Source organism: Podarcis tiliguerta, assembly GCF_965153285.1.
Source record: "Podarcis tiliguerta genome assembly, chromosome: 1".
Taxonomy (NCBI): Eukaryota; Metazoa; Chordata; class Lepidosauria; order Squamata; family Lacertidae; genus Podarcis; species Podarcis tiliguerta.
In genome coordinates, this window is record NC_139534.1 from 306999 (window position 1) to 330517 (window position 23519).

General features: G+C 40.6%; 1 protein-coding gene across 4 annotated transcripts in view; it reads left to right on the forward strand.

The window, feature by feature from the left end:
- Window positions 1-23519, forward strand: part of MAP2 (microtubule associated protein 2) — a 311076-nt gene that overhangs the window by 221959 nt on the left and 65598 nt on the right. For all 4 annotated transcript variants that reach the window (XM_083399684.1, XM_083399682.1, XM_083399685.1 and 1 more), the window contains 2 exons: window positions 18000-18113; window positions 21612-21689. In XM_083399684.1, the coding sequence (XP_083255810.1) occupies window positions 18000-18113; window positions 21612-21689 (192 nt within the window). The remainder of the gene's footprint in view (window positions 1-17999; window positions 18114-21611; window positions 21690-23519) is intronic.

Genomic DNA, 23519 nt, shown 5'->3' on the forward strand with positions numbered 1-23519 from the left:
ATAGATAGATAGATAGATAGATAGATAGATAGATAGATAGATGATAGATAGATAGATGATAGATAGATAGATAGATGATAGATAGATAGATAGATAGATAGATGATAGATGATAGATAGATGATGATAGATAGATAGATGATAGATGATAGATAGATAGATAGATAGATAGATAGATAGATAGATAGATAGATGATAGATAGATATAGATAGATACTAAACTAAGAAACAGTCCCCATTACCAGGGGACTAAGCATTGCCAGGTATAACTAAAAAGAAACATCTTAGGCTGCTCACATTAATTCCCAAAATGAAGGCAGGTTAGATTACTGCAATGCATTAAACGCAGGACTGCCTCTGAAGATGGTTCAGAAACTTCAGCTGGTGCAGAATTTGGCAGCCAGGTTGCTCACTGGGGCAAGACAGTATGAGCATATAACACCAAGCCTGGCCCAACTGCACGGGCTACCAAAGTGGTTTCCGGGCCTAATTCAAAGTGCTGGTTTTCATCTATAAAGCCTTAGGTGGCTCAGAAACACAGTACCTCAAGGACAGCATCTCCCCATATAAACTGATCTGAACCCTTTGATTATTATTATTAATTATTTCATTTCTATACCGCTTTATATTTTTAAGAAAAATCTCAAAGCGGTGATCATCATATGAGGCCCTTCTTCATGTGCCAGATCTCCACAAGTGGTCTGGAGGGAGGCAACACGAGAACAGGCCTTTTCTGCAGTGACTCCCCCCTTGTGGAATGCCCCCCCCCCCAGGGATGCTCAACTGGGACCTTCATTACATATCTTTAGGTGACAGGCGAAATTTTTTCTCTTCAACCTGGCCTTGCTCTGATTGAACATTCTACAGCCTTTTAAATGTGTTTGTGAGTGACAGGTTTTTCGTTTCCTTTTGTATTTGTATTTGTTTATATTATGTATTTTGTGCTTTTATTTGTGCAGTATTTTGATGCTGTGAACAACCTTGAGATCTTTTCGATGAAGGGTGGTAATATATATATTTATGCATGCGCAAGCACACACACACACACACACACACACACACACACAGGTTCCTGGCTGAATAGCAAGTTTGGAATGAATTTCCAAACAGAAGCACTCCACCACTGTTAATTTTACAGTGACCTCTGAAACTGGCAGTGGCTCTCTCAAGGTTTTAGAGTCTCCTCCCTGGACTAGAATTAGACTAGGATTGACCCTTCTGCACTCCAAGCAGCTGCCCTGGCACTGCGCTACAGTTTGCATCTAGGTCTTTTGAGAGAGACAATGTTTTTTTATCGCCTCAGCCATTGTCCAGAACAGCAACCACAAGAGTAACACAAACTCACAAACTCTCTTCCTCCCTACAAGAACAGAGTCAAGCTGACTTCCACAGGATGTCTGGCTAATACAAAAAGCTCTTTGTAAACTTTGACTTACTTTCAAGAAGCATTGTCTTAAAAGTACCTGCCTTCTGGACAAAATAGAGTCAAAGTTATATTTCCTCCTTCTTTATTTAGACCCAGACTTTTCCTCCAGATTCAAAAGTAAGAGCTGTTTGACAGTAGAATGGACTCCCTCAGAACATTGTGAGTTCTCTTTCCTTGGAGGTTTTTAAGCAGAGGTTGGCTGGCTATCTGTCATGGATGCTTTAGTTGAGATTCCTGCATCGCAGGGAGTTGGACTAGATGACCCTCAGCATCCCTTATAACTCTAGAATTCTGTGATTCTATGATTTTCCTATGGACAAGTTATCAATATTGAGCCTCCCTTCACTGTCCACATTAAACAAACATCAATATTGAGCCTCCCTTCACTGTCCACATTAAACAAACATTGAAAGATTAAATCCACATTTTTGTATCTGGGATATCTTCATTGGGTGTAATATCTGTAGGAAAATGGGTGGTTTAATAAAATAATTTTCTACTTTTGCACTTATGCTTAAGAGCAATTGGAAAGAAGTTAAATCATTGTTTCTTTTCCATCTGATTACCCAGACTCTTGAAGAGCCATATTTTAATGGTGTATTTGCTTTATAATTAAACAGAAAGAAACTGCAAATAATTTTGATTTACATACACTCTGCATATAAAATTTCATAGGTCAAAACAATGTTAGCATTCCTTTTCCTATTCCAGAAATTGTATGTGGTCAGTTAGTTAATTTGTTTTCTGCTGTGTAATAAGTTTCAGAGACAGAGTAGAAAGCATGCATGATGTATCAGAACTTTGCCAGGATATTTTGGAAAACCAGGAGAATTGCTTTCATTTGGGGGTGAAAAGAAACTGATGCATTTATTTGCAAAATAAATTAAGAATCAGTAGATCTATGTTAGTTCTGTCTTTCTGTGGATAGAGAGAGAAGAAAAGCTTCAATAATCACCACTGGGTCAGCTGCAGCAAACTGTCCTTTGGCTCCTGGTTTCTCCTTTCCCATAATAGTCTCTTCAGTAGCCCTTATGGCCACTATAAAATCTACCATAGATCTTAACCTCTGTCTAAGCATTTAGAAAAGTTTATAAATCAAATAATAATAGCAACAACAACAATATATATTTCCATACTATTATTTTGCTATATATTATGTTTGTCACCAACCAAGAGAACTGTGTTATTGGAAAACCTATATAAATGACATTTATTTATTTATTTAATCATATCTGTTAGTTGCTTTTTGCCTAAAAAGTCAAACTCAAAGCAACTTACAAAAAAAAACATTAAAAACCAGGAGAGAAACAGAAAATTAACAAGCAGATAAATTACATACATGCATACAATAAAAGATAAGTAAGCTTTACATAGGATCGATCCATGTCTATGTAAAATCCACTGGATACTTTTTAACAGTACTTTTTAAACCATCGTGCTGTCCAAAGTGCTGAATAACAAACCATCAGTCACTGTCACCTGTTGCCAAAACATACTAAATGGGACCTGCTGTTTATTTCCTTCCTCCCAGTATATGTGTATTGGCAGTGCTGCTGGTGCACATACAAAAGCATAATTTGTAGGTTAAACCCAGTTGTAGGTCCCAGTCCACACTGGGGGGGGGGGCACCTAGTAGGCTTTGAGCTATCACCAGTTCTGTGCAACTTAAAGTCAGAAGCCAGTAAGTAATCTTGCATGCGGTTGTGGTGCCAGCTTTGTATTTGTAGAAAATATAGCTGCCTTTTAAATTGATGGAACTCTCTCTCTCTCTCTCTCTCTCTCTCTCTCTCTCTCTCTGTGTGTCTCTCTGTCTCTCTCTGTGTGCGCGCACGCATATATGCTGACTTTGAGAGAAGGATGAATTGCTCTTCTTCAGAATTTCATCTTTAGCAGGTTTTGAATGGTTAGCAGCAAACTATTTTTGTCTGGCCAAAGACCTCCCTATTCTTATCTCTACTGCATTTTTATAAATTATTAGGCAGCATATTCATGGTCATGTGCAAGAGGAAGATGTCTAACTAAACATACTACCTCGTTAGTGGATTGAGAATTAATGCTTGGAGCAGATTAGCTGTGCAGCTGGTGCTGCATTGCAGGGCTAGTGGCTTTAGCAGTGTCTGTCTGGCAGTGAGAGCCTGAAGGGAAAAGGGGCACCATGCTGCTGCATCTTCATGTCACTCTCTTCTTAATAGAATGTGTCAGAATTATGCTGCATAGACAGAAAACGATTGTCAGTTATCCAACCAAAGGAATAATAGTAGCCCATGTTTACTGTGTGCTGTTCACTTTCCATTCTGTGCCTCTTTGTGGGATAATTTTTCAACATCCTTCATGTAGCTCATAAATACTTTAGCTCTAGATATGCTCCTTTTGATTATTTTTATTCTCCAGTTTTGAAATCAGTGAAATTCAGGCTTCTTTTGGCGGAGGTGACTGTTTCTTGTGCAGAATAGATAACTATTTAACTATGCTAGGGTTGTTCCTCTTTTCTGGCTCCCATATAGCTATATCTTCGCTCAATCTCTTACTTTACTTGTGACTAAATGAAGAGTTGTGTTTTCTCCGTTTTCTTTTTTTCTTTCTTTTTTGTTATCACAGTGGTAGAAAACTGAACAACTAATTTATTTTCTCAAAGTAAACCAACAATGATAGGATTGGAGATACATAGATATATAGAGAGAATAATAATAATAATAATAATAATAATAATAATAATAATAATAATAATTTATTATTTATACCCCGCCCATGTGGCTGGGCTTCCCCAGCCACTCTGGGTGGCTTCCAAAAAAAATATTAAAATACTATAATACATCAAACATTAAAAGCTTCCCTAAACAGGGCTGCCTTCAGATGTCTTCTAAAAGCCTGGTAGTTGTTGTTCTCTTTGACATATGGTAGGAGGGCGTTCCACAGGGAAGGTGCCACTACTGAGAAGGCCCTCTGCCTGGTTCCCTGTAACTTGGCTTCTCGCAGTGAGGGAACCGCCAGAAGGTTCTGGTGCTGGACCTCAGTGTCCGGGTAGAACGATGGGGGTGGAGACGCTCCTTCAGATATACTGGACTATAGATATAGAGTGTGTAATAAAAAGCTTTGCAATTGTTGCAGTCCATTTTAATCAATATAATAATTTTGATCTGCCTTTCTAATTGCTTCTCCACTACAAGATGGTATATTTGAAGCTGGGTTAAATAAATTTCCCTGGAGTAGGGGAATGGATGCTTTTGACTGCCTCCTTTGCTAGTAGCTTCTGGTTCTCCTTTTAGTGACACATACATTATCAAGCAGAAGATTCTGGTGGACAATTTCTTGTTTCCAGGATGATTCTGGAACAGCTTTTGTGTTAGAAGGTTTGAGAAATCAACCATGGAAACGAGTCAGGGCAAGGAGCAAGGTCATCAGAAACCTTCTTCTCCCTCTTTACTTTTTGCTACTGAAGCTGCTCTATCTCAGAGAGATGGGTTGTGGGAGGGCAATTACTTTGCTGTTTTCTGTTGGAAAACAGAAAGTGAGGGTTGTGGCTGCTCTTACTAATGTTAATATAGTTATTTAAATGTATTAGTTGCTTATGTATATGAAATCATACAAAATATTAATTACAAAATGGATTAAGATCTCATTCTTAAAAAGTAACAGATATGGTACTCCTGTGCCAGCTAACTCTGATCCCCAATTTCTGGTCCAAATTGAATGTCTTACTGTTCCTGAAAGATGCTCAGAAATATACTGTAATTTTTATTTACTGAATTTCCCAATTGAAAATCACCATCCTCTACTGGAGATCCAAAATAGCTAACAGAAACAAATTATATTGTTTATATTGCATTTGGAGTGTAGCAAAGGCAACATATGGAAGACACATACAAACCTGGACAGCTCAGTTGATTACAGCATGGTGCTGATAATGGCAAGTTTGCATGTTCAATCCCTGTATGGGGCAGCTGCATATTCCTGCATTGCAGGGATCCTCAGGGTCTCTTCCAACTGTGAAACTCAATTCTATGAAACTCAAACTTTTAGTGGACTTGGGGAACAGCAGAGAGGAAATTGGTTATGAGAGGCTCACCTGGTGCCATCATTATGTGTCTTTAGGTGCCAGAGAAAAACCATCGTCCTTACTCATCCTTACTCAGGCCTTCGGCCATGAAATAATCTATGGCCTGTTACATGTGTGTGGCAGGGACTGGTATTATGGTTATTTTATTATGCTGTTTAGTATTATGCTCTGTATTATGTTTTCATTATTATTATTATGCCCTGTAAATTATGTTCTTAATATTGCACATTGCCCTGGGTTCCTTGGATAAAGGGCTGTGTGTGTGTAAAAGTAATTCATTTTTGGACATTTTTTGCCTTCTTGCAATATCTGTTCACTTATACAGTATCGAACTAAGTCATACCCAGTGGCTCTACTCTAAGTCTGCAACCACCCATAGCATTTAAGGTTAGGAATTGTCTTTTGCATTTACTTGTGCGGTCACTATGACAGGCCAATCCATTAAGACTGATACAAAATCTCATGGCTAAGTTGTATAAAATGATGTCTATGTGCTGTGACTGGTATCTCTTCACACCCTTACATACACATAGCTTTCTGCTGATCTAGAAAATCTTAGACCAGTGATTAAAATCTTAATCATCATGGACAAATCTCGTCCTGTCTCTTCAGTATCCCAGATTGTATGTGTATGTTTGTTTCAGAGCATTTACCTCTTGTTCTTCTGTCCTACAGATTTCTAAAAATGTTTTTCTTCATCTTACAACTGCATTTTCTGTTCTCATTTTCCCAGTGTTATTGATGTCCATCCATTTCTATACTAGTCTACATTTTCACTCTTTTACAGATCTAATCTCTGCTTTCCTCTCTCTCTCTCTCCCTCCCTCATTAATTCATTCTATCTCTGCTATATCCCTACTATATCCCTACTATAGTAATCCTCTTTCCTTTCTTCTTTAAGTTTCAGCTTTCTAACTCATAGTTTGTCACGCATGCAGCCTGCCCTCACTCGGCTTTCTTTGGTTGTGATCACAATTCCCCATTGTCTATTGGTTGCATAGGTTGTTTTCTACTTACTATTAAGCTCTATTCGGTATGTTGTTAGGGATATATGTGGATATTTCTGTGATTTGCATTATTGCCTCTCTGAGTTAGCATGATTGTTGTGGATATGTAAACACCCTGCCCAAAAGTAGACACATCTAGATAAGTCCATTTTTTTTGAAACAGAAACTGCAGATAGCTTAATGTTGATTGATTTTCCTATGCATATACAGTATTTACTGCTTAGCTACACACAGCATTACTTTGTCTTCTGGTGGGGGAATAATAAGTGGAAGAGGAGAGACTTTTGGCTATATGCATCTGCTGATAAATAGGAATTACTATGAGTTGGACTACTTGTATATACGTATGTCTACTCAGAAGTGTAAAGAGTTGCCATTGGATTCAATTGGAAATCAGTGGGACAAATTATTCATTACTTAATTCCAGTTATTTCAATAGGAACTAAGTACAACTTAATCTGGATCCAACCCACTATGAATCCAACCAATGTGGTTTGCCGGGGATAGCTTTGAAGAGGACTAGATAGTAGGGACATAAGAAATTAGTTAGATATTGTGGAGAGGGTCAAGAAAGGCTTGCTATATAAGGGTGCAACATACATGATTTAAATCTGTAAAGCTGTGTCAATCTGTAACCACTGAAAAAAGAAGATGATATCTGTAGTGTTTGAGGCTTCACATCTTGTATGATTCTGGCATTATCCCTCAGCTTCACTATCAGCAAAACTGGGATGGAGGCACACTCTTTGGAAGCAATCTATGAATGAAAAGTGCTGTCCAGTACCATGAGGCCAATGTTCACACAACCTTCACATAGCAATCAATCTTGTTTGAGGCTTTAAAAGACAGGGTTTGCAAATTAACAACAGTTAAAGCAGTGGGATCAAGAGAGAAAAGAGATAAAGGGGCTTGAGAGATTTCCCCCTCTAATTCACTGACACAACCTTGACCTAGGAGAGAGCAATTGACAGTGACTTCCCTTGAAAGTAGAGATGGAAAAATCTGTCAATTTTAGTTTCTCTCCATTTCTCATTTTCCCAATCTTAAATTTGGTTCACAAAAAAATCACCAGCAATTTAGTGCAGATTTATTTTCATAAACACATTTTTATACAGTGGTACCTCAGGTTACATATGTTTCAGGTTACACACTCCACTAACCCAAAATTGTGCTTCAGGTTAAGAACTTTGCTTCAGGATAAGAACAGAAATCGGACTCCGGCAGCGTGGCAGCAGCAGGAGGCCCCATTAGCTAAAGTGGTGCTTCAGGCTAAGAACAGTTTCAGGTTAAGAGCAGACCTCCAGAGCGAATTAAGTACTTAACCTGAGGTACCACTTTATGCAGCTTTAACTAACACTATACATTTGTTGCAAGCATTTTCCCCTAATATAATGCATTTTGTTTCTTGTTGTTTTGGTTTATGTGTTCTTAATCACATTTCCCCCTAATATATATGCAATTTTGTACATATTGTTAGGATGGAGAATTTCAATGGGTAACTGAATTTTGGTTTGTGAATTGGTTTGAGAAATATGAATTAGGTCATTAAAATACAACTAAGATCAAATCCCCTTCCCCATCCCTACTTCAAGAAAAACCCTTTTGTGGTTCTTAGACAGCCCATTTTTATGGATAAGCTTCAAGAAGCAAGAAGTTGGAGGGAGTAATTATTTTCATTTCTCTGTTTTGATTGTCTTTGATTGCAAATTATTTGGAAAAGGGACCATATGGTACTACTTCACACTGTTGGTACCATCTAAATGTATTTTATTTATTATTACAATTACCGGTATATCCTGCCCTCCTCCAAGGAGCTCAAGGTGGTGTACATTGTTCTTCATCTCCTTATTTTATCCACACAACAACTCATTAAGAGAGTTAGAGAGAGGCAGTGACTGGCCAAAGGCACCCAGTGACAGCTTTTCAAACAGTGTATTTGAGAACCTGAGAAGTTGGTTAGTGGGAACCTATCAAGGGTTCTTCAATCATGACATCCTATAAGGCCCAGCAAGATTTTCTAAAATACTTTGCTTCAGCCCACTATGATCTGAATCTAAATCTGTTCCATGCAAAAAATTATATGGTGTGGGATTGCTTTGTTTAATGAAGATGCTTCGAGTTGTTTATATGTAAAAAGGTAAAGGTACCCCTGCCCGTACGGGCCAGTCTTGCCAGACTCTAGGGTTGTGCGCTCATCTCACTCTATAGGCCGGGAGCCAGCGCTGTCCGCAGACACTTCTGGGTCACGTGGCCAGCGTGACAAGCTGCATCTGGCAAGCCAGCGCAGCACACGGAACACTGTTTACCTTCCCACTGGTAAGCGGTCCCTATTTATCTACTTGCACCCGGAGGTGCTTTCGAACTGCTAGGTTGGCAGGCGCTGGGACCGAACGACGGGAGCGCACCCCGCTGCGGGGATTCGAACCGCCGGCCATGCGATCGGCAAGTCCTAGGCGCTGAGGTTTTACCCACAGCGCCACCCGCGTCCCTGTTTATATGTATCAAGGATTAAATTTTCTTTATTGTATGAGGAATATATTTAGCATATGCACTTAACTAAGAGCTGAAAATTACTCATTTCTTTTACTGTCTAAGAGTCTACCTTTGCCAGCTATTAACGCTGGTTGTCCAGGAAACTGCTCTGCACCCTGCTGTGAAGTTTGACAAAGAGCATTCTGAAATTGTTTTTATTTCCTGATATCACAACCGTGAATATAACTAATTTCCTTATCACCACTGCCTACAGGTTTAGTCTAAAATGTGGGTAAAAAGAAGGAGGGGGAGGAAGAGAAGGTGGTAGTGGAGGAAGAAGGTAGTGTTTCTCTCTTCAAATCTTTCCAGTATTTGACTATTGTCCTGAAATGTGCATATTATTCAATCTCATATTAAATCTGTTTCCAGCTGGAGATGGTATGGACTGATTTACCATCTGACTGTTGTTTTCCTTTTTTTCTATGTGTAGAGAATAAGGGCCATAGTAGATGACATGTTTTTGTCCTGTTCCCAAATAAAGTGGGGGAATCTACTATTTTAGGCAAAAAAGAACTATGGAGGGGAAGAGAGCAAAACCAGCCCTCTCCCCTGCCTTACCTTATAGCACCAGTTGTCCATTATTATTATTATTATTATTGCTTCTGCATCACACTGTTGACTCATGATCTACGAAGACCCCTAGATCCTTTTCACATGTACTACTCGCAAGCCAGATGTCCCTGACCTTATATTTGTGCAGCTGGTTCTTCCTGCCTAAGACCGGTCCCGTTAGCTAGGGATCATGGGAGTTGTAGTCCCAAAACATCTGGAGGGCCAAGTTTGCCTATGCCTGGTATAAATTTACATTTGCCCCTACTGAAATTCATTTTGCTAGTTTGGGCCCAGATCTCCAATCTGTTAAGGTATCTTGAATCCCAGTTCTATTTTCTATGGCATTAGCTACCCCTCCCAGTTTGCTGTCATCTTCAGATCAGACTGTTGGTGTTGTTTAGTCGTTTAGTCGTGTCTGACTCTTCATGACCCCATGGACCAGACCACACCAGGCACTTCTGTCTTCCACTGTCTCCCGCAGTTGGGTCAGACTCATGTTTGTAGCTTCGAGAACACTGTCCAACCATCTCGTCCTCTGCCATCCCCTTCTCCTTGTGCCCTCAATCTTTCCCAACATCAGGGTCTTTTCCAGGGAGTGTTCTCTTCTCATGAGGTGGCCAAAGTATTGAAGCCTCAGCTTCACGATCTGTCCTTCCAGTGAGCACTCATGGCTAATTTCCTCAAGAATGGATGTGTTTGATCTTCTTGCAGTCCATGGAACTCTCAAGAGTCTCCTCCAGCACCATAATTCAAAAGCATCAATTCTTCGGCGATCAGCCTTCTTTATGGTCCAGCTCTCACTTCCATACATCACTACTGGGAAAACCATGGCTTTAACTATATGGACCTTTGTTGGCAAGGTGAGGTCTCTGCTTTTTAAGATGCTGCCTAGGTTTGCCATCACCTTTCTCCCAAGGAGCAGGCGTCTTTTAATTTCATGACTGCTGTCACCATCTGCAGTGATCATGGAGCCCAAGAAAGTAAAATCTCTCACTGCCTCCATTTCTTCCCCTTCTATTTGCCAGGAGGTGATGGGCCCAGTGGCCATGATCTTTGTTTTTTTGATGTTGAGCTTCAGACCATATTTTGCGCTCTCCTCTTTCACCCTCATTAAAAGGTTCTTTAATTCCTCCTCACTTTCTGCCATCAAGGTTGTGTCATCTGCATATCTGAGGTTGTTGATATTTCTTCCGGCAATCTTAATTCTGGCTTGGGGTTCATCCAGCCCAGCCTTTCGCATGATGAATTCTGCATATAAGTTAAATAAGCAGGGAGACAATATACAGCCTTGCCATACTCCTTTCCCAATTTTGAACCAATCAGTTGTTCCATATCCAGTTCTAACTGTAGCTTCTTGTCCCACATAGAGATTTCTCAGGAGACAGATGAGGTGATCAGGCACTCCCATTTCTTTAAGAACTTGCCATAGTTTGCTGTGGTCGACACAGTCAAAGGCTTTTGCATAGTCAATGAAGCAAAAGTAGATGTCTTTCTGGAACTCTCTAGCTTTCTCCATAATCCAGCGCATGTTTGCAATTTGGTCTCTGGTTCCTCTGCCTCTTCTAAATCCAGCTTGCACTTCTGGGAGTTCTCGGTCCATATACTGCTTGAGCCTTCCTTGTAGAATTTTAAGCATAACCTTGCTAGCGTGTGAAATGAGTGCAATTGTGCGGTAGTTGGAGCATTCTTTGGCACTGCCCTTCTTTGGGATTGGGATGTAGACTGATCTTCTCCAATCCTCTGGCCACTGCTGAGTTTTCCAAACTTGCTGGCATATTGAGTGTAGCACCTTAACAACATCATCTTTTAAAATTTTAAGTAGTTCAGCTGGAATACCATCACTTCCACTGGCCTACAGGGGTCTGTAATCAGATCAGATTAGCTATCCTCAATTCCTTCATCCAAGTTGTTTATAAAGATGTTGAGCAACAATGGGGCGAGGCAGAACCTTGTCACTTTTCCCCAGGATGATGAGGAACCATTAGTGAGCACTCTTTGGGTTCAGTCAGTCAATCAGCTACAAATCCACCTTAACAGTTACCTCATTCAGCCCACATTTTACCAACTTCTCTGCAAGAATATCATGGGGCACCAAAGAAAATTGTGTGGCAAACCCACTTAAAACAAACCATCATATCAGTATAGTTGCATAGGTACAGTTGGAATACATTCATAGGCATATATTTGGGAGTCAGAAGCAGTTGAGGAGAGATTATATGGTGTATCCTTAGTGCTTTAGTGTTTCGTTGTCCAGAAGTAAAGTCCAAACTAGAAATTTCCATATCTATTTTCTCCATTGTTTTTGTTTTAATGAAAAGCAACCTTAGAAGAGTTAAGGTAAGTGGGGAATTGTTGCTTAAACTTTTCGTCTCCTACTTTTTGTAGGAGGGGTTATCCCCAGTGGGAGAAAATACAGGTCTCTGGGGAATGAATTTGAATGGGGGAGGGAGGAAAAATATTAAGTACTCCTGCCCACCATTCCTCCCTTCAAGATTCCAGCCTCCCAGGGGCTAAGAAGAGCACACCAGGAATTTCTTGGGCTCTCCTTTTAGTCTCTCCTAATTTTTATTTCATTTTCGAAATCATAGATCATCTCCATGAAGACTTGTGTAAATCTGTGCACCTGCTCTGATCTCAGTGTAGTTCCCTTCCCTAATTTGTTGTTGTTGTTTAGTCGTTTAGTCGTGTCTGACTCTTCGTGACCCCATGGACCAGAGCACGGCAGGCACTCCTGTCTTCCACTGCCTCCCGCGGTTTGGTCAAACTCATGCTGGTACCTTCGAGAACACTGTCCAACCATCTTGTCCTCTGTCGTCCCCTTCTCCTTGTGCCCTCAATCTTTCCCAACATCAAGGTCTTTTCCAGGGAGTCTTCTCTTCTCATGAGGTGGCCAAAGTATTGGAGCCCAGCTTCAGGATCTGTCCTTCCAGTGAGCACTCAGGGCTGATTTCCTTAAGAATGGATAGGTTTTATCTTCTGGCAGTCCATCGGACTCTCAAGAGTCTCCTCCAGCACCATAATTCAAAAGCATCAATTCTTCGGTGATCAGCCTTCTTTATGGTCCAGCTCTCACTTCCGTACATCACTACTGGGAAAACCATAGCTTTAACTATACAGACCTTTGTTGGCAAGGTGATGTCTCTGCTTTTTAAGATGCTGTCTAGGTTTGTCATTGTTTTTCTCCCAAGAAGCAGGCGTCTTTTAATTTCGTGGCTGCTGTCACCATCTGCAGTGATAATAGAGCCCAAGAAAGTAAAATCTCTCACTGCCTCCATTTCTTCCCCTTCTATTTGCCAGGAGGTGATGGGACCAGTGGCCATGATCTTCATTTTTTTGATGTTGAGCTTCAGACCATATTTTGCGCTCTCCTATTTCACCCTCATTAAAAGGTTCTTTAATTCCTCCTCACTTTCTGCCATCAAGGTTGTATCATCTGCATATCTGAGGTTGTTGATATTTCTTCTGGCAATCTTAATTCTGGCATGGGATTCATCCAGCCCAGCCTTTCGCATGATGAATTCTGCATATGTTAAATAAGCAGGGAGACAATATACAGCCTTGTCGTACTCCTTTCACAATTTTAAACCAATCAGTTGTTCCATATCCAGTTCTAACTATAGCTTCTTGTCCCACATAGAGATTTCTCAGGAGACAGATGAGGTGATCAGGCACTCCCATTTCTTTAAGAACTTGCCATAGTTTGCTGTGGTCGACAGAGTCACAGGCTAATAGTTCTCTCATATTTTTCATCAATGCCTGATCAAAGTTCATATTTAGCAAATTTACAAAGTAAGATTTTGATTCAATATCCTGTCAGCTTGTGATTTGTATCAAGTAGGAGTGCATGGGGGGCTGACAAAGTGAAAGCCCATTAGAATTTGGTTTCCCCCCCCTTGTTCTCATAAAGTTCAAGAAATATGAAAGGCCTCATCCTTGAGAATGATGCAAAAAGCAGAATGTGCACTGAATAAGCCTGGAGGGGCATCCAAGAACTTTATTTATGCCTAATTCAGCATTTGTTGCTCTCATTCCAGAAATAAAAGTGAAACAGCCAAAGCAAATCAATGCATAACCAATACACATTTTGAGAGCTTTACATTGAAGTTGGATGGATTCCCTTTTCTTTCTTTTGCCTTAAATATAATTTGAATCCCTTGAACTTTAACTGAACCATAAGGCAACTGTGAACCATAAGGCAAACCTTCCAAAGATTTGACTTACCCACTGGATTTGCTATTTATAGGGTCCATTAGTACCAAATGTCTGGGTTGTTTTTATAGTAGTCATTAATAGTAGAAATACTGTTTCTGCTGCATTGACTACTCCTCCTGTGTCACCAAAAATATCCATCAAAATAGTACTATGAACTGAACCTTACTTGATAGCATCCCTGGAGGTGATTTTGTTTGTTTGTTTGTTTGTTTGTTTGTTTGTTATGCCTTACATTGAAGCTTCCATTAGTCAGCAAAGCAGCCTCTCTTTAACTTTTAGCCATTGTGACCGGGTCAAAGAAAGTCTATGGTACTTAACAGTTGTTGCACGGTTGCAAGAGCAAGACTAAGATCTTGATAGTACAACAAGGCATGGTCTGGATGATTGATGGCTAGTGGCCATGACTGAAGTAAAGACAGCTTCAGGAATAAAATGGGATCAGTAGTCAGGGTGTCCCTGTTGGAATGTTGATACAGAAAACTGTTGGAAACAAGAAGCCAAGGACTGTAGCTAAAGAATTTGTTTGTGATGCCAAGCTCTCATTTGGCAGCACCCTCAGAAGCATTTCTAGCTGTCTGCAGTAGATCCAGATTTAAACCCACAGATCTGGAACATCACATCTCCTCACTATTGCCCACTGACAGTGGCCACAAAAGGTTGGAGAAAATTCAGATAAAATTTTCAGTTGTCCTTCTTTTAGAGGGAGAAAATGGGGGGGGGGGGTGTCCCCAGCCTGTAACAGCCATGAGGAGTATATCTGAATGGGTGATGGAAGGGCAAGGACTGGGTTTCTGCTATGAAACAGTTCAGGTGTGTTCAATATTTGATCCAGCTGGTTGGAGTTTTTTTTTACAAAGGTTGAATTGAACTTTCAAACCACGAATGTTCACCCAGAATTTGGAAGTATCTATAGATGAAAGGTATTCCACAGAAAAAGGACCACTGCAGAGAAGGCCCTTACTCGAGTTATTGCAGATTAATTTCTGCATGGCTAGAAGTGTCACCTCCTCAGGGAATGAGTTGGATTGTAAAGAGGGAGGCTCTCTCCCAGGCAGCCTGCCCCTAAGCTGTTCAGGGTCATAAAGGTTAGCAAGACCTTAAACTCAGCTTGATAGTGAATAGAGCCCCAAAGGCACATGTTTTGAGACAGTTATATTCTGCACACGTGGTAGTTTATAATAAATATTAAATTGCAAAACTGGAAAATAAAATCTAATATATAACAGGTTGTTTTTTTAAAAAAGGATGAGGAATACAAGTGGTCATATTGTATTTATTTAGAGAATTTATACACTGCCCTTCAGTCTAAGCTCCCACCAGACATCTCTGACAGATGAGTCATTCTGCTAGATATTGTCTCCTTTTCACCCACTCAGTATTTTTGCAAACATATTCGTGAATTATTAACAGCAGTTTGGAACTACTATAGAGTGACTTGGCAGCTGTACAGATCTCTTCTTGGCAGATTCTGGGCACACTGTTGATCTGACACTTTTGTCTCTGCTGACTGAAGTCAATAAAATTCTATTGCTATCAACTGTCCCCCTACAAATAATTCAATACAATAGTAAATTATTGCCAGTTGTGAGATAAAACAATAGTACATGTTAAATGCCAGGAACTAAGGTAAATATACACTTCCTACTGCCAATCCAGCAGCTAAGACAAGTGATAATGCCATTTTTATATTCTGTTCCACAACATGTACTTCGATCTTAATCAGCTATTTTAATATGATGATACTGATGGTGACCACCATAGCATTAAGCATATCAGTGACATCTATTTTTATTGGCTTTGATCCAACCTCAGCATGTGGAAGCAGAAATTTTGCTCACAGACAGGGATGTCACTGGTAATGTCAGTAGCTGTAGCCTTCCCACCCCAATGTTGCCTCACATTTTGGGGAGGGGGGTTGTGTGGAGCAGCTGGGTGGGTAAGTGGGTATTTAGTAAGACAGACATAGGTAAAGGTAAGGGAACCCCTGACCATTAGATCCAGTCGTGGCCGACTCTGGGGTTGCGGTGCTCATCTTGCTTTATTGGCCGAGGGAACCGGCGTACAGCTTCCGGGTCATGTGGCCAGCATGATTAAGCCACTTCTGGCGGACCAGAGCAGCACACAGAAACGCCGTTTACCTTCCCGCTGGAGTGGTACCTATTTATCTACTTGCACTTTGACGTGCTTTTGAACTGCTAGGTTGGCAGGAGCTGGGACCGAACAACAGGAGCTCACCCCGTCGCGGGGATTCGAACCGCCAACCTTCTGATCAGCAAGTCCTAGGCTCTGTGGTTTAACCCACAGCACCACCCACGTCCCAAGACAGACATACTCTTGTGCAAAAGCACTTTCTCAGGTGTTTCCATTTGTCCAAGCAGAATGTGGCTCTAAACTTTATCGCAGACCCTCCCATTGCTCATAAAAACTTGCATGCTGTGATTTTATAGCACTGTGTGGGTCAATTTGACATCTTTTATTGAACTTTTTGTATATTGGGAATGTATTTTGAAAGCAAAGTTTTGGCATATTTCTCCTTCGATACCATTTTCTAAGTGGCAGAAAACAGCAGCAAAGGAGAAAATAGAGGGGATGGTTTAAGCAGTGTAAAACATGTTCAGGTGTCTCTAGAGATGTTAGTTTTAGTAGAATTACTGAGGACCATGGTTGATTTTAAGATATGCAGTAGGGGAGGCTTATAAGGAATGAAATCCTAACTCAATGACTCTAGTCATTGAGAAGATAAAGAAAGTGTATTTCTGTAGCTTACCTCTCCACCTGCCTTGGTCTTGTGGGCTGCTTAGGACACCTTGCTCAGGAGAAGGGGACTGCAAATGAGAAATAGGTCTTATCTACTTGCTAGGTGGTAACCCAGAAAATCAGCCCCAACTATAACCCAGCAATTGGAAATGGTTTCAGGCTTCTTGTCCTTCCTGCAGACCTCAGGTCAGGTGCAGCTGAACGGGCGGCAGCATGGGAAGTGGAAGGAAGGAATGAGACGGTTGAAAGCGAGGCTAGGAACTGGATGTTACTGTAAGGCTTGGTTGCTGATGAATTTAGGCTTCTTCAGAACCTAAGATTTCTCTCACTGGACCTTCTCAAATCCCCACACACTGATGAGAAAAATAGCACTGCCTTTATACCTGATGTTCATCAAGTGTGTGGGGATTCAAATATAGAGATGGTGTTGCTTGGTCAATGGACTAGCTTTCAATGGTCCTGCCACCTCAATCTTTGAACATTTTAAACAATCAGGAACAAACTGCCTGGCCAACCTGTGTGTGTATGTGCTTTTTAGGTATTTAGCTAGGAAAGCATGTAGGAAAAGTGTTTTCCCTCCCTGATATTTCCTCCTCCACATTAATTGCTTTAGCTGATGAGGTGGTTTTCACACTGAACTTTGCCCCCACATATAGGGCTGTCAATCCTGAAACTCAGATATTCTGGTTTCTTCTTGGGTCTTGGGGGCAAAGGCCTCTGGAATGAGGATGGCACCATGTAGTTTTTGGTGGATTTGGGGGTGGAGTCCTTTGTAAAAAGCCATCTATCCATCTAATGGGCAACTGGAGGACAAGATTGCCAATTGCAACGCCTTTTTTAAAAAATCAGTTGGAGACCTTACCCCAAAACCTGCCAAAAGACAACAATATGCTCCCTAGACCCACTAAAAGCCTCTGAACTGGCTCTTGACCCATCCCAAGTTGACTCACCCATATTCCATCCAGAATGTTTTTCTCTCTCCAAGAAGTGATAACTCAGATGTTCTGCTAAGAGTAGGAACAATGTTCTTCTGTTACATAGCTGTTTTGAATAGAAATAGAAGGTGTACTCTTGCTATGCAGAAGAGCCTCCAGCTCATAGTAGATGCCCTGTGTAGCTGGGTTATTATTCTATCTAACTTAGGATAATGGCCATTCCACCCTTGGGGGTTGCAACTGTTGGTAATGATGTTCATGTGAGAATCCAGCCTTCTAAATTATGTGTCTAAGCAATCTACTGAAAAATATTTTAGAAGAAAGCAGGGATCCTAAACCTGTTGTAGATCAAAACACATTGAACGCAATAGGGTGACTGTAGAGACTGTAATTTCAGAAGTACCATCTTAGTCTGTAATCACTGTTCATGCAGGGTGCCTTTTAAGCACATATATATTTCCCTATATCACTTACATTAATGTGCTTTTGTTTGTCTTGTTGTTAATCTTACTACTGTCCCAGAAGAAGTATCCGCAAGGATAGTCCAAGTAGTAACAGCTGAAGCTGTGGCAGTCCTGAAAGGTGAACAGGAACAAGAAGCCCAGCACAAAGATCAGCCTGCACCATTACCTTTAGGTAAAGCAAGCAATCTCAGCTGTATTTTGTGTTACAAACGTCAAGCTTTTGCACTGCAGCTGTGGCCTAGATTTTTTCTTATTTACTCATTCATTTATTTTAAGAATTTAAGAGCTAAGATGCTGACATATTCACATTATTCAAGAGCAGGCCTTCTATCCACATGATCACTTGCTGCAATTCTGCTTATTGCTTGAAAGTCAATTCCAGGCGCTTCCACACTAGGCTTTTAGTTTGGAAACTGCAGTGCCTCATACGCTTACTTTCTCTAAGGCATCCACATGATGTTGGTGTCCAAGCATTCTCATCCTGTATTTTCTTTGTGGCTCTTCCATCTTTTCTCAGATTGCAGAAAGTCCATTTTTTGCAGAATAGAAGAGTAGCACACTTTCTACAGGTGTAGAAGTCTTCAGTATTTGTCTTCTGTCTTTTAAAAAGGATGAGTTGTTCCCCATTGAGGAAGTCAACACACTTTGTTTATAACATTTGTGCTGGGTGCCATTTTATTACCCCATTTTTTATTTTTTTAAATCAATCTTTTAAATATTGCTAAATATTTTCCAAAATGGAAAAGCAATAGCATATCATATAGCATTATTGTAGTATAGTGTTATAGTACTCGGCTATGAGTGATCGCCAGAGAAAGAAGTGCTAGAGCACCATAATAAATTACCAACAGAATGGATTAAAGATTATAGTAGTTTTGTTAAGGTCTAAGAGATAGAAGACAGGGTGCAGCACAGGGAAGGAAACAAACATCATGGAAAAGAGGGTAAGAAGGTAAACAGCATTTCCGTGTGCTCTGGCTTCCGTTACAGTGTCCCGTTGCGCCCGAAGTGGTTTAGTCTTGCTGGCCACATGACCCGGAAAAGCTGTCTATGGACAAAGGCAGGCTCTCTCAGCCTCAAAACGAGATGAGCGCTGCACCCCATAGTCTCCTTTGACTGGACTTAACCATCCAGGGCTCCTTTACTCTTTTACCTTGATAGATAGATAAATAGATAGATTGATAGAGATAGATTGATGATAGATGATAGATAGATAGATAGATGATAGAAAGATAGATAGATAGCTAGATAGATAGATAAGTAGGTAGAGCAATACTCCTGATCATGTGGGAAATCCATTGTAATTCTTCGTGCAGCTTACAGTAGAAGAGCAGTGACAGGAGCTACCCATGTGGAAGTAGCCCCTGTATCATGCAACATTTGAGGGAAGATGGAAACATTCCCTGATCCAATTTTCCTGATCTTTGCTTAATGCTTGAGATTTGTGTTTCAAATTCTGATGTTTGTATTTAGAGTACTCCTCCCTTCCCCCAGCATTTAAAGCAACCCAACCTTTTTATGTCACTCTATGCTTTTACAAAAAGGCTTTCCCTCTTGCTCAGCCACATGTTTTGCCCACAGTTTTATTAAAGGGTGCAAAATGCATGAGGGTCATTTCTGATGACAGAAGACCATCAAGGTTTCAAAGTGCAGAGAGTTCTTTGTAGAGCAGAATAAAAAGGTTACATACAAAACAATCCTGTTTCCTGACCTGTGCTGCTGGGGAGAGCTAAGATGTAGTCCTGCTTCACTAGGCTGGGGTGGCAAGGGGCTCCGGTGATGTGGAGGAGCCTATTTCAGCTGCTGCAAGCATGAGCTGTTGACAGGCTACCGCAGGAATAAGGCCCCGAAACAGGGCCAAACAAGACCAATGAAAGATCCACTGGGTGCCAAGTGAGTTTAGCTGCCAGAGAGGAGCCTGATCCAGGCTTCTCTCTTGTGCCATTGTGGAGAAAAATACTGCCCCGATCCTCTACTCTGGTCAGCATGAGCAGCAGGGCTTTGGAAAGAGCAATGACTCCACTCATCCTGGTTATGAGCTAGGATTGCTTCCTGAATTATCCTGAATACAGAACAAGGTTATATAGCTAGCACAAACAACGGATTGTATCTTATGGTAGCTTTGCACTTGCAAGAAGCACTCACTCAAACAATTTTCTCCGATTCCAAGTTCTACCTAATGCAAAACTCAAAAAGCTGTACTTGGGGGATGTTCTTTTCCCCCAGGGCAGTATTGGATATGGCACAGAAGACTTCAGTAGTTTGGGGTAACCAGTGAAAATTGGGTGCTTTGCCTTGTGCATGTGGAGGTTCTTCTAAACACAAAGCCACCATTAGATTCAACCCATTGTTTGGTTCAAACAAGCAAATGGAGCTTTAGCACATGTTTTAAGTTCTTGCTGAACTGCATTGAAAAATATCTGAGCCCTCATAGTAAAAGCTGCCATTGCATGCACACACCAAAATAAGCAAATAATGGTTTCCTTACAGTATGCATTCTGTGCTTGAATGTGTATGTACTTGTATAATGTATCACCACTACCACCATCTTTTGTAATAGAATGATTTTGACTTTTACACTGTTAATAAAGACTTAACTTATCTACATGACATCCCAGATATGTTGAAGAAATTGCTAATAGGCATGCACTGTTACAAAACCATTTTCTGTAATCAGGTATAGCGACTCAGAAGCATAGGCACAACTCTTCCAAACTGAATCATGTTTAAGCCCTGCTGAGATCAATGAAAATGACTTAAGAATATACGGATTTTTCCCACTGAAACAAATGGGCTTTAATGCTTAACTTTGGCAGAAAAATGCTCAGGCTTTTAAGAGGAAGGTTTAGGAAATGTTCCATGGGTCTTGTTCCCACTGTATCTGTGGTTTTGTCACTATCCCACTTTCGTGTTTCATATACTGCAGTTGGGCATTGGAAAGGAAGTTAGTGGTAAAGGTTTCTGCTTAGCTGTGGGTCAGCCTTGAGCTGGCAAAATTCAAGATTTGGCTTTAAGCAGTTACAATATGAAATTAAGTAGGTTCCGGAGAAAATAGGATTTAATCATTTATGTAAGCAATTATACGTTTATCCTTTCAGATACCTGTAAGTGAATTAAACATGTGGTTGGGCACCTCTATGTGATGTTCTTTCTCCCCTGAATGATATTTAAACAACTCTTCCCCTCCTGCTTTTGGCTTGTGAATGTGCTTTTCTTCAAGGCATGTAAGAATTATCAGGTCAATCATTCAAACCGCTTTGATGTAAACAAAAAACACTCTAGTATTTATGTACAACTTTACTAAAGAAACAAAAACAATAAGCTATTTCAGTAGAATAATCAGCATAATGCTACATCATCTGAATCGAGTGGTTACTATTGTTGGTATAAGACAATGCAAGTCTTAGATCCAACTCAATTGAAATGTTATAATATGCTGCCAGGTAACTGTAATGCAGATTAGCCTTCCCCAACCTGGTATTTTCCAGATGCTTTGGACCACAACTCCCATCACCCCCAAACAGTGCTTTGCTGGCTTGGACTGATGAGAGTCCAACAACATCTGGCAGGGCTACCAGGCTAGGAAACATTGGCATAGATTGTCCAGTTGACATAACCTGGTCTCAAAGCAATTAATTGTTGTGTCTCATTTTTACTGTTCAATCTTTAGCAGTTGAAGAAACAGCTAACCTGCCTCCTTCTCCGCCCCCATCACCAGCTTCAGAGCAGACTGGAACATTGGAAGAAGGTAAGAATTCCCTTGGGCGTTGCAGAGCCCATCTCTAAGGCGAGAAACCCAGGAATCCTAATGAGAGAGGTAGGAGGATGACCTATCAGCATTAATTTAAAGGGCAGCGAGCATTTTCCCTAATAGCAAGTTAGCAGTTCCACATCGCTGTAAAGCACAAGCAGTACCGATATGTACATTGTTATGTACGTATCTATATATGCTTATGGTGATATTTGGGAGTGTATATTAACACGAATACAAGTTTTGTTGTGCCATTGAATAGATATTCCAAATGGCTTTGAAAAGATTCTGGTACCTTGAAGAAAGGGCAGGAAAAATTGTGGCCTTCTAGATATTGTTGGATTACAACTGCCAACACCCCTGGCCAGTATTGGCCAGGCAGACTCATGCTGATGGGAGTTCGAGTCCAAGAATATCAAGAAGCCCATTGGTTCCACAGCCCTGCTTTTAAGGCTTGCAGATAGAGGATAATTCCACTTGGTACAATTTCTCTTATCACTGACTACCTGCGATGAGAAAAGCTGAACTTGGAAAAATGGTTACAGCAATCTCTCAAGTTCTGGACTAGGGAAACATACTTACTACCCAGTATACCCAACTATAGAGGATGCAAAGGGCATCTCCTGGCAGTAGGAATGTCAATGTATTCTGGCAGCCCTCAAGACAAAACACAAAGCTTTTTCCAGCGTTTTATTTCTATGCTGGGAAAAGGTTCGTTTCTTGAATTAATTTCTTTCCATCTTTCTTTCTGCTTGCTTTATATCTGTTTTCTTTTAAATTTAGACATGACAGGTAATGTAAAACATAACAGCATAAATGTAAAAAACTATCGTAAGATAAATGTGAATTAAGTGCAATTCTGTTCTGAGGTTATTAAATGCTACCGTGATGTTCAATATCTTCTTTCTCTTTCTGTATTTTTACATAGCCAGTGAATATATGCTTTACCTGAAACTTTTAAAAGCACAGGAGCATGCCATGGGGTTGGGGGGAAATGGCAAGTCCTCCCTGATAATAAAATGAGTAATATTCTTACTATTTTTTAAATTGAGATTTGTTGGGGGGGTCGCGGAACTAGACTCCTGGGGTCAGCATTTTTTCAGATTTTACTGCAAACCATCATTATTCTTGTGAATACCTTTGTGGGTCCATGAATTTGTGTCCAAGTGCTAAGCTCTTTTAAATTTGGTGAGATTTAATACTGGAATAAATTTGATGTACCTGTGCCAGGAAGTGGGGAATGTTGATCCTCTAAATGTTGAAATGCAGCTCCTCTCATTCCTGGCCATTTGCTGCAGTGCCTAGCACTGATGGAGGATGTTGGAGTCCTGCAACAGCTGGCAGGCCACAGGTTCCCCACCCCAGGCCTGTATTGTAGAACCCCCTAACTTCAGCAGCCCCCATCTACAGAGCTCTGCAAACCTCTGTTGACAAAGAAATTTGAACATGTGCTTAAATCAAGAGTCCTCTTAGTCACATGTTTAACAAAGGCTATTTCAGCCAATAGGCTGTAACTGGAGACTTGATTTTATATTGCACATCTGTTACCCACCACTTCATTATGTTATTAAGGTGACACTTTGGGGAAACTTTGTAGTCACAGTCTCTGCTTCTAATGGATGTTAGAGAGTATGAAAAGTTAGAGCTGAGCTTCATGTGCAGAAAAAACACATGATATATTCCTCCCGGGGCTATGCTACTTCCCTGTGGAAGGGAAGAAACTATGTATATTTGAATGCTCATGTTTCCGCATGCATGTTTGAGTTCATAAGTGTATACGTACCTATAATCTTAAACATACATATAGCCATAAACTGAAACTTCCCT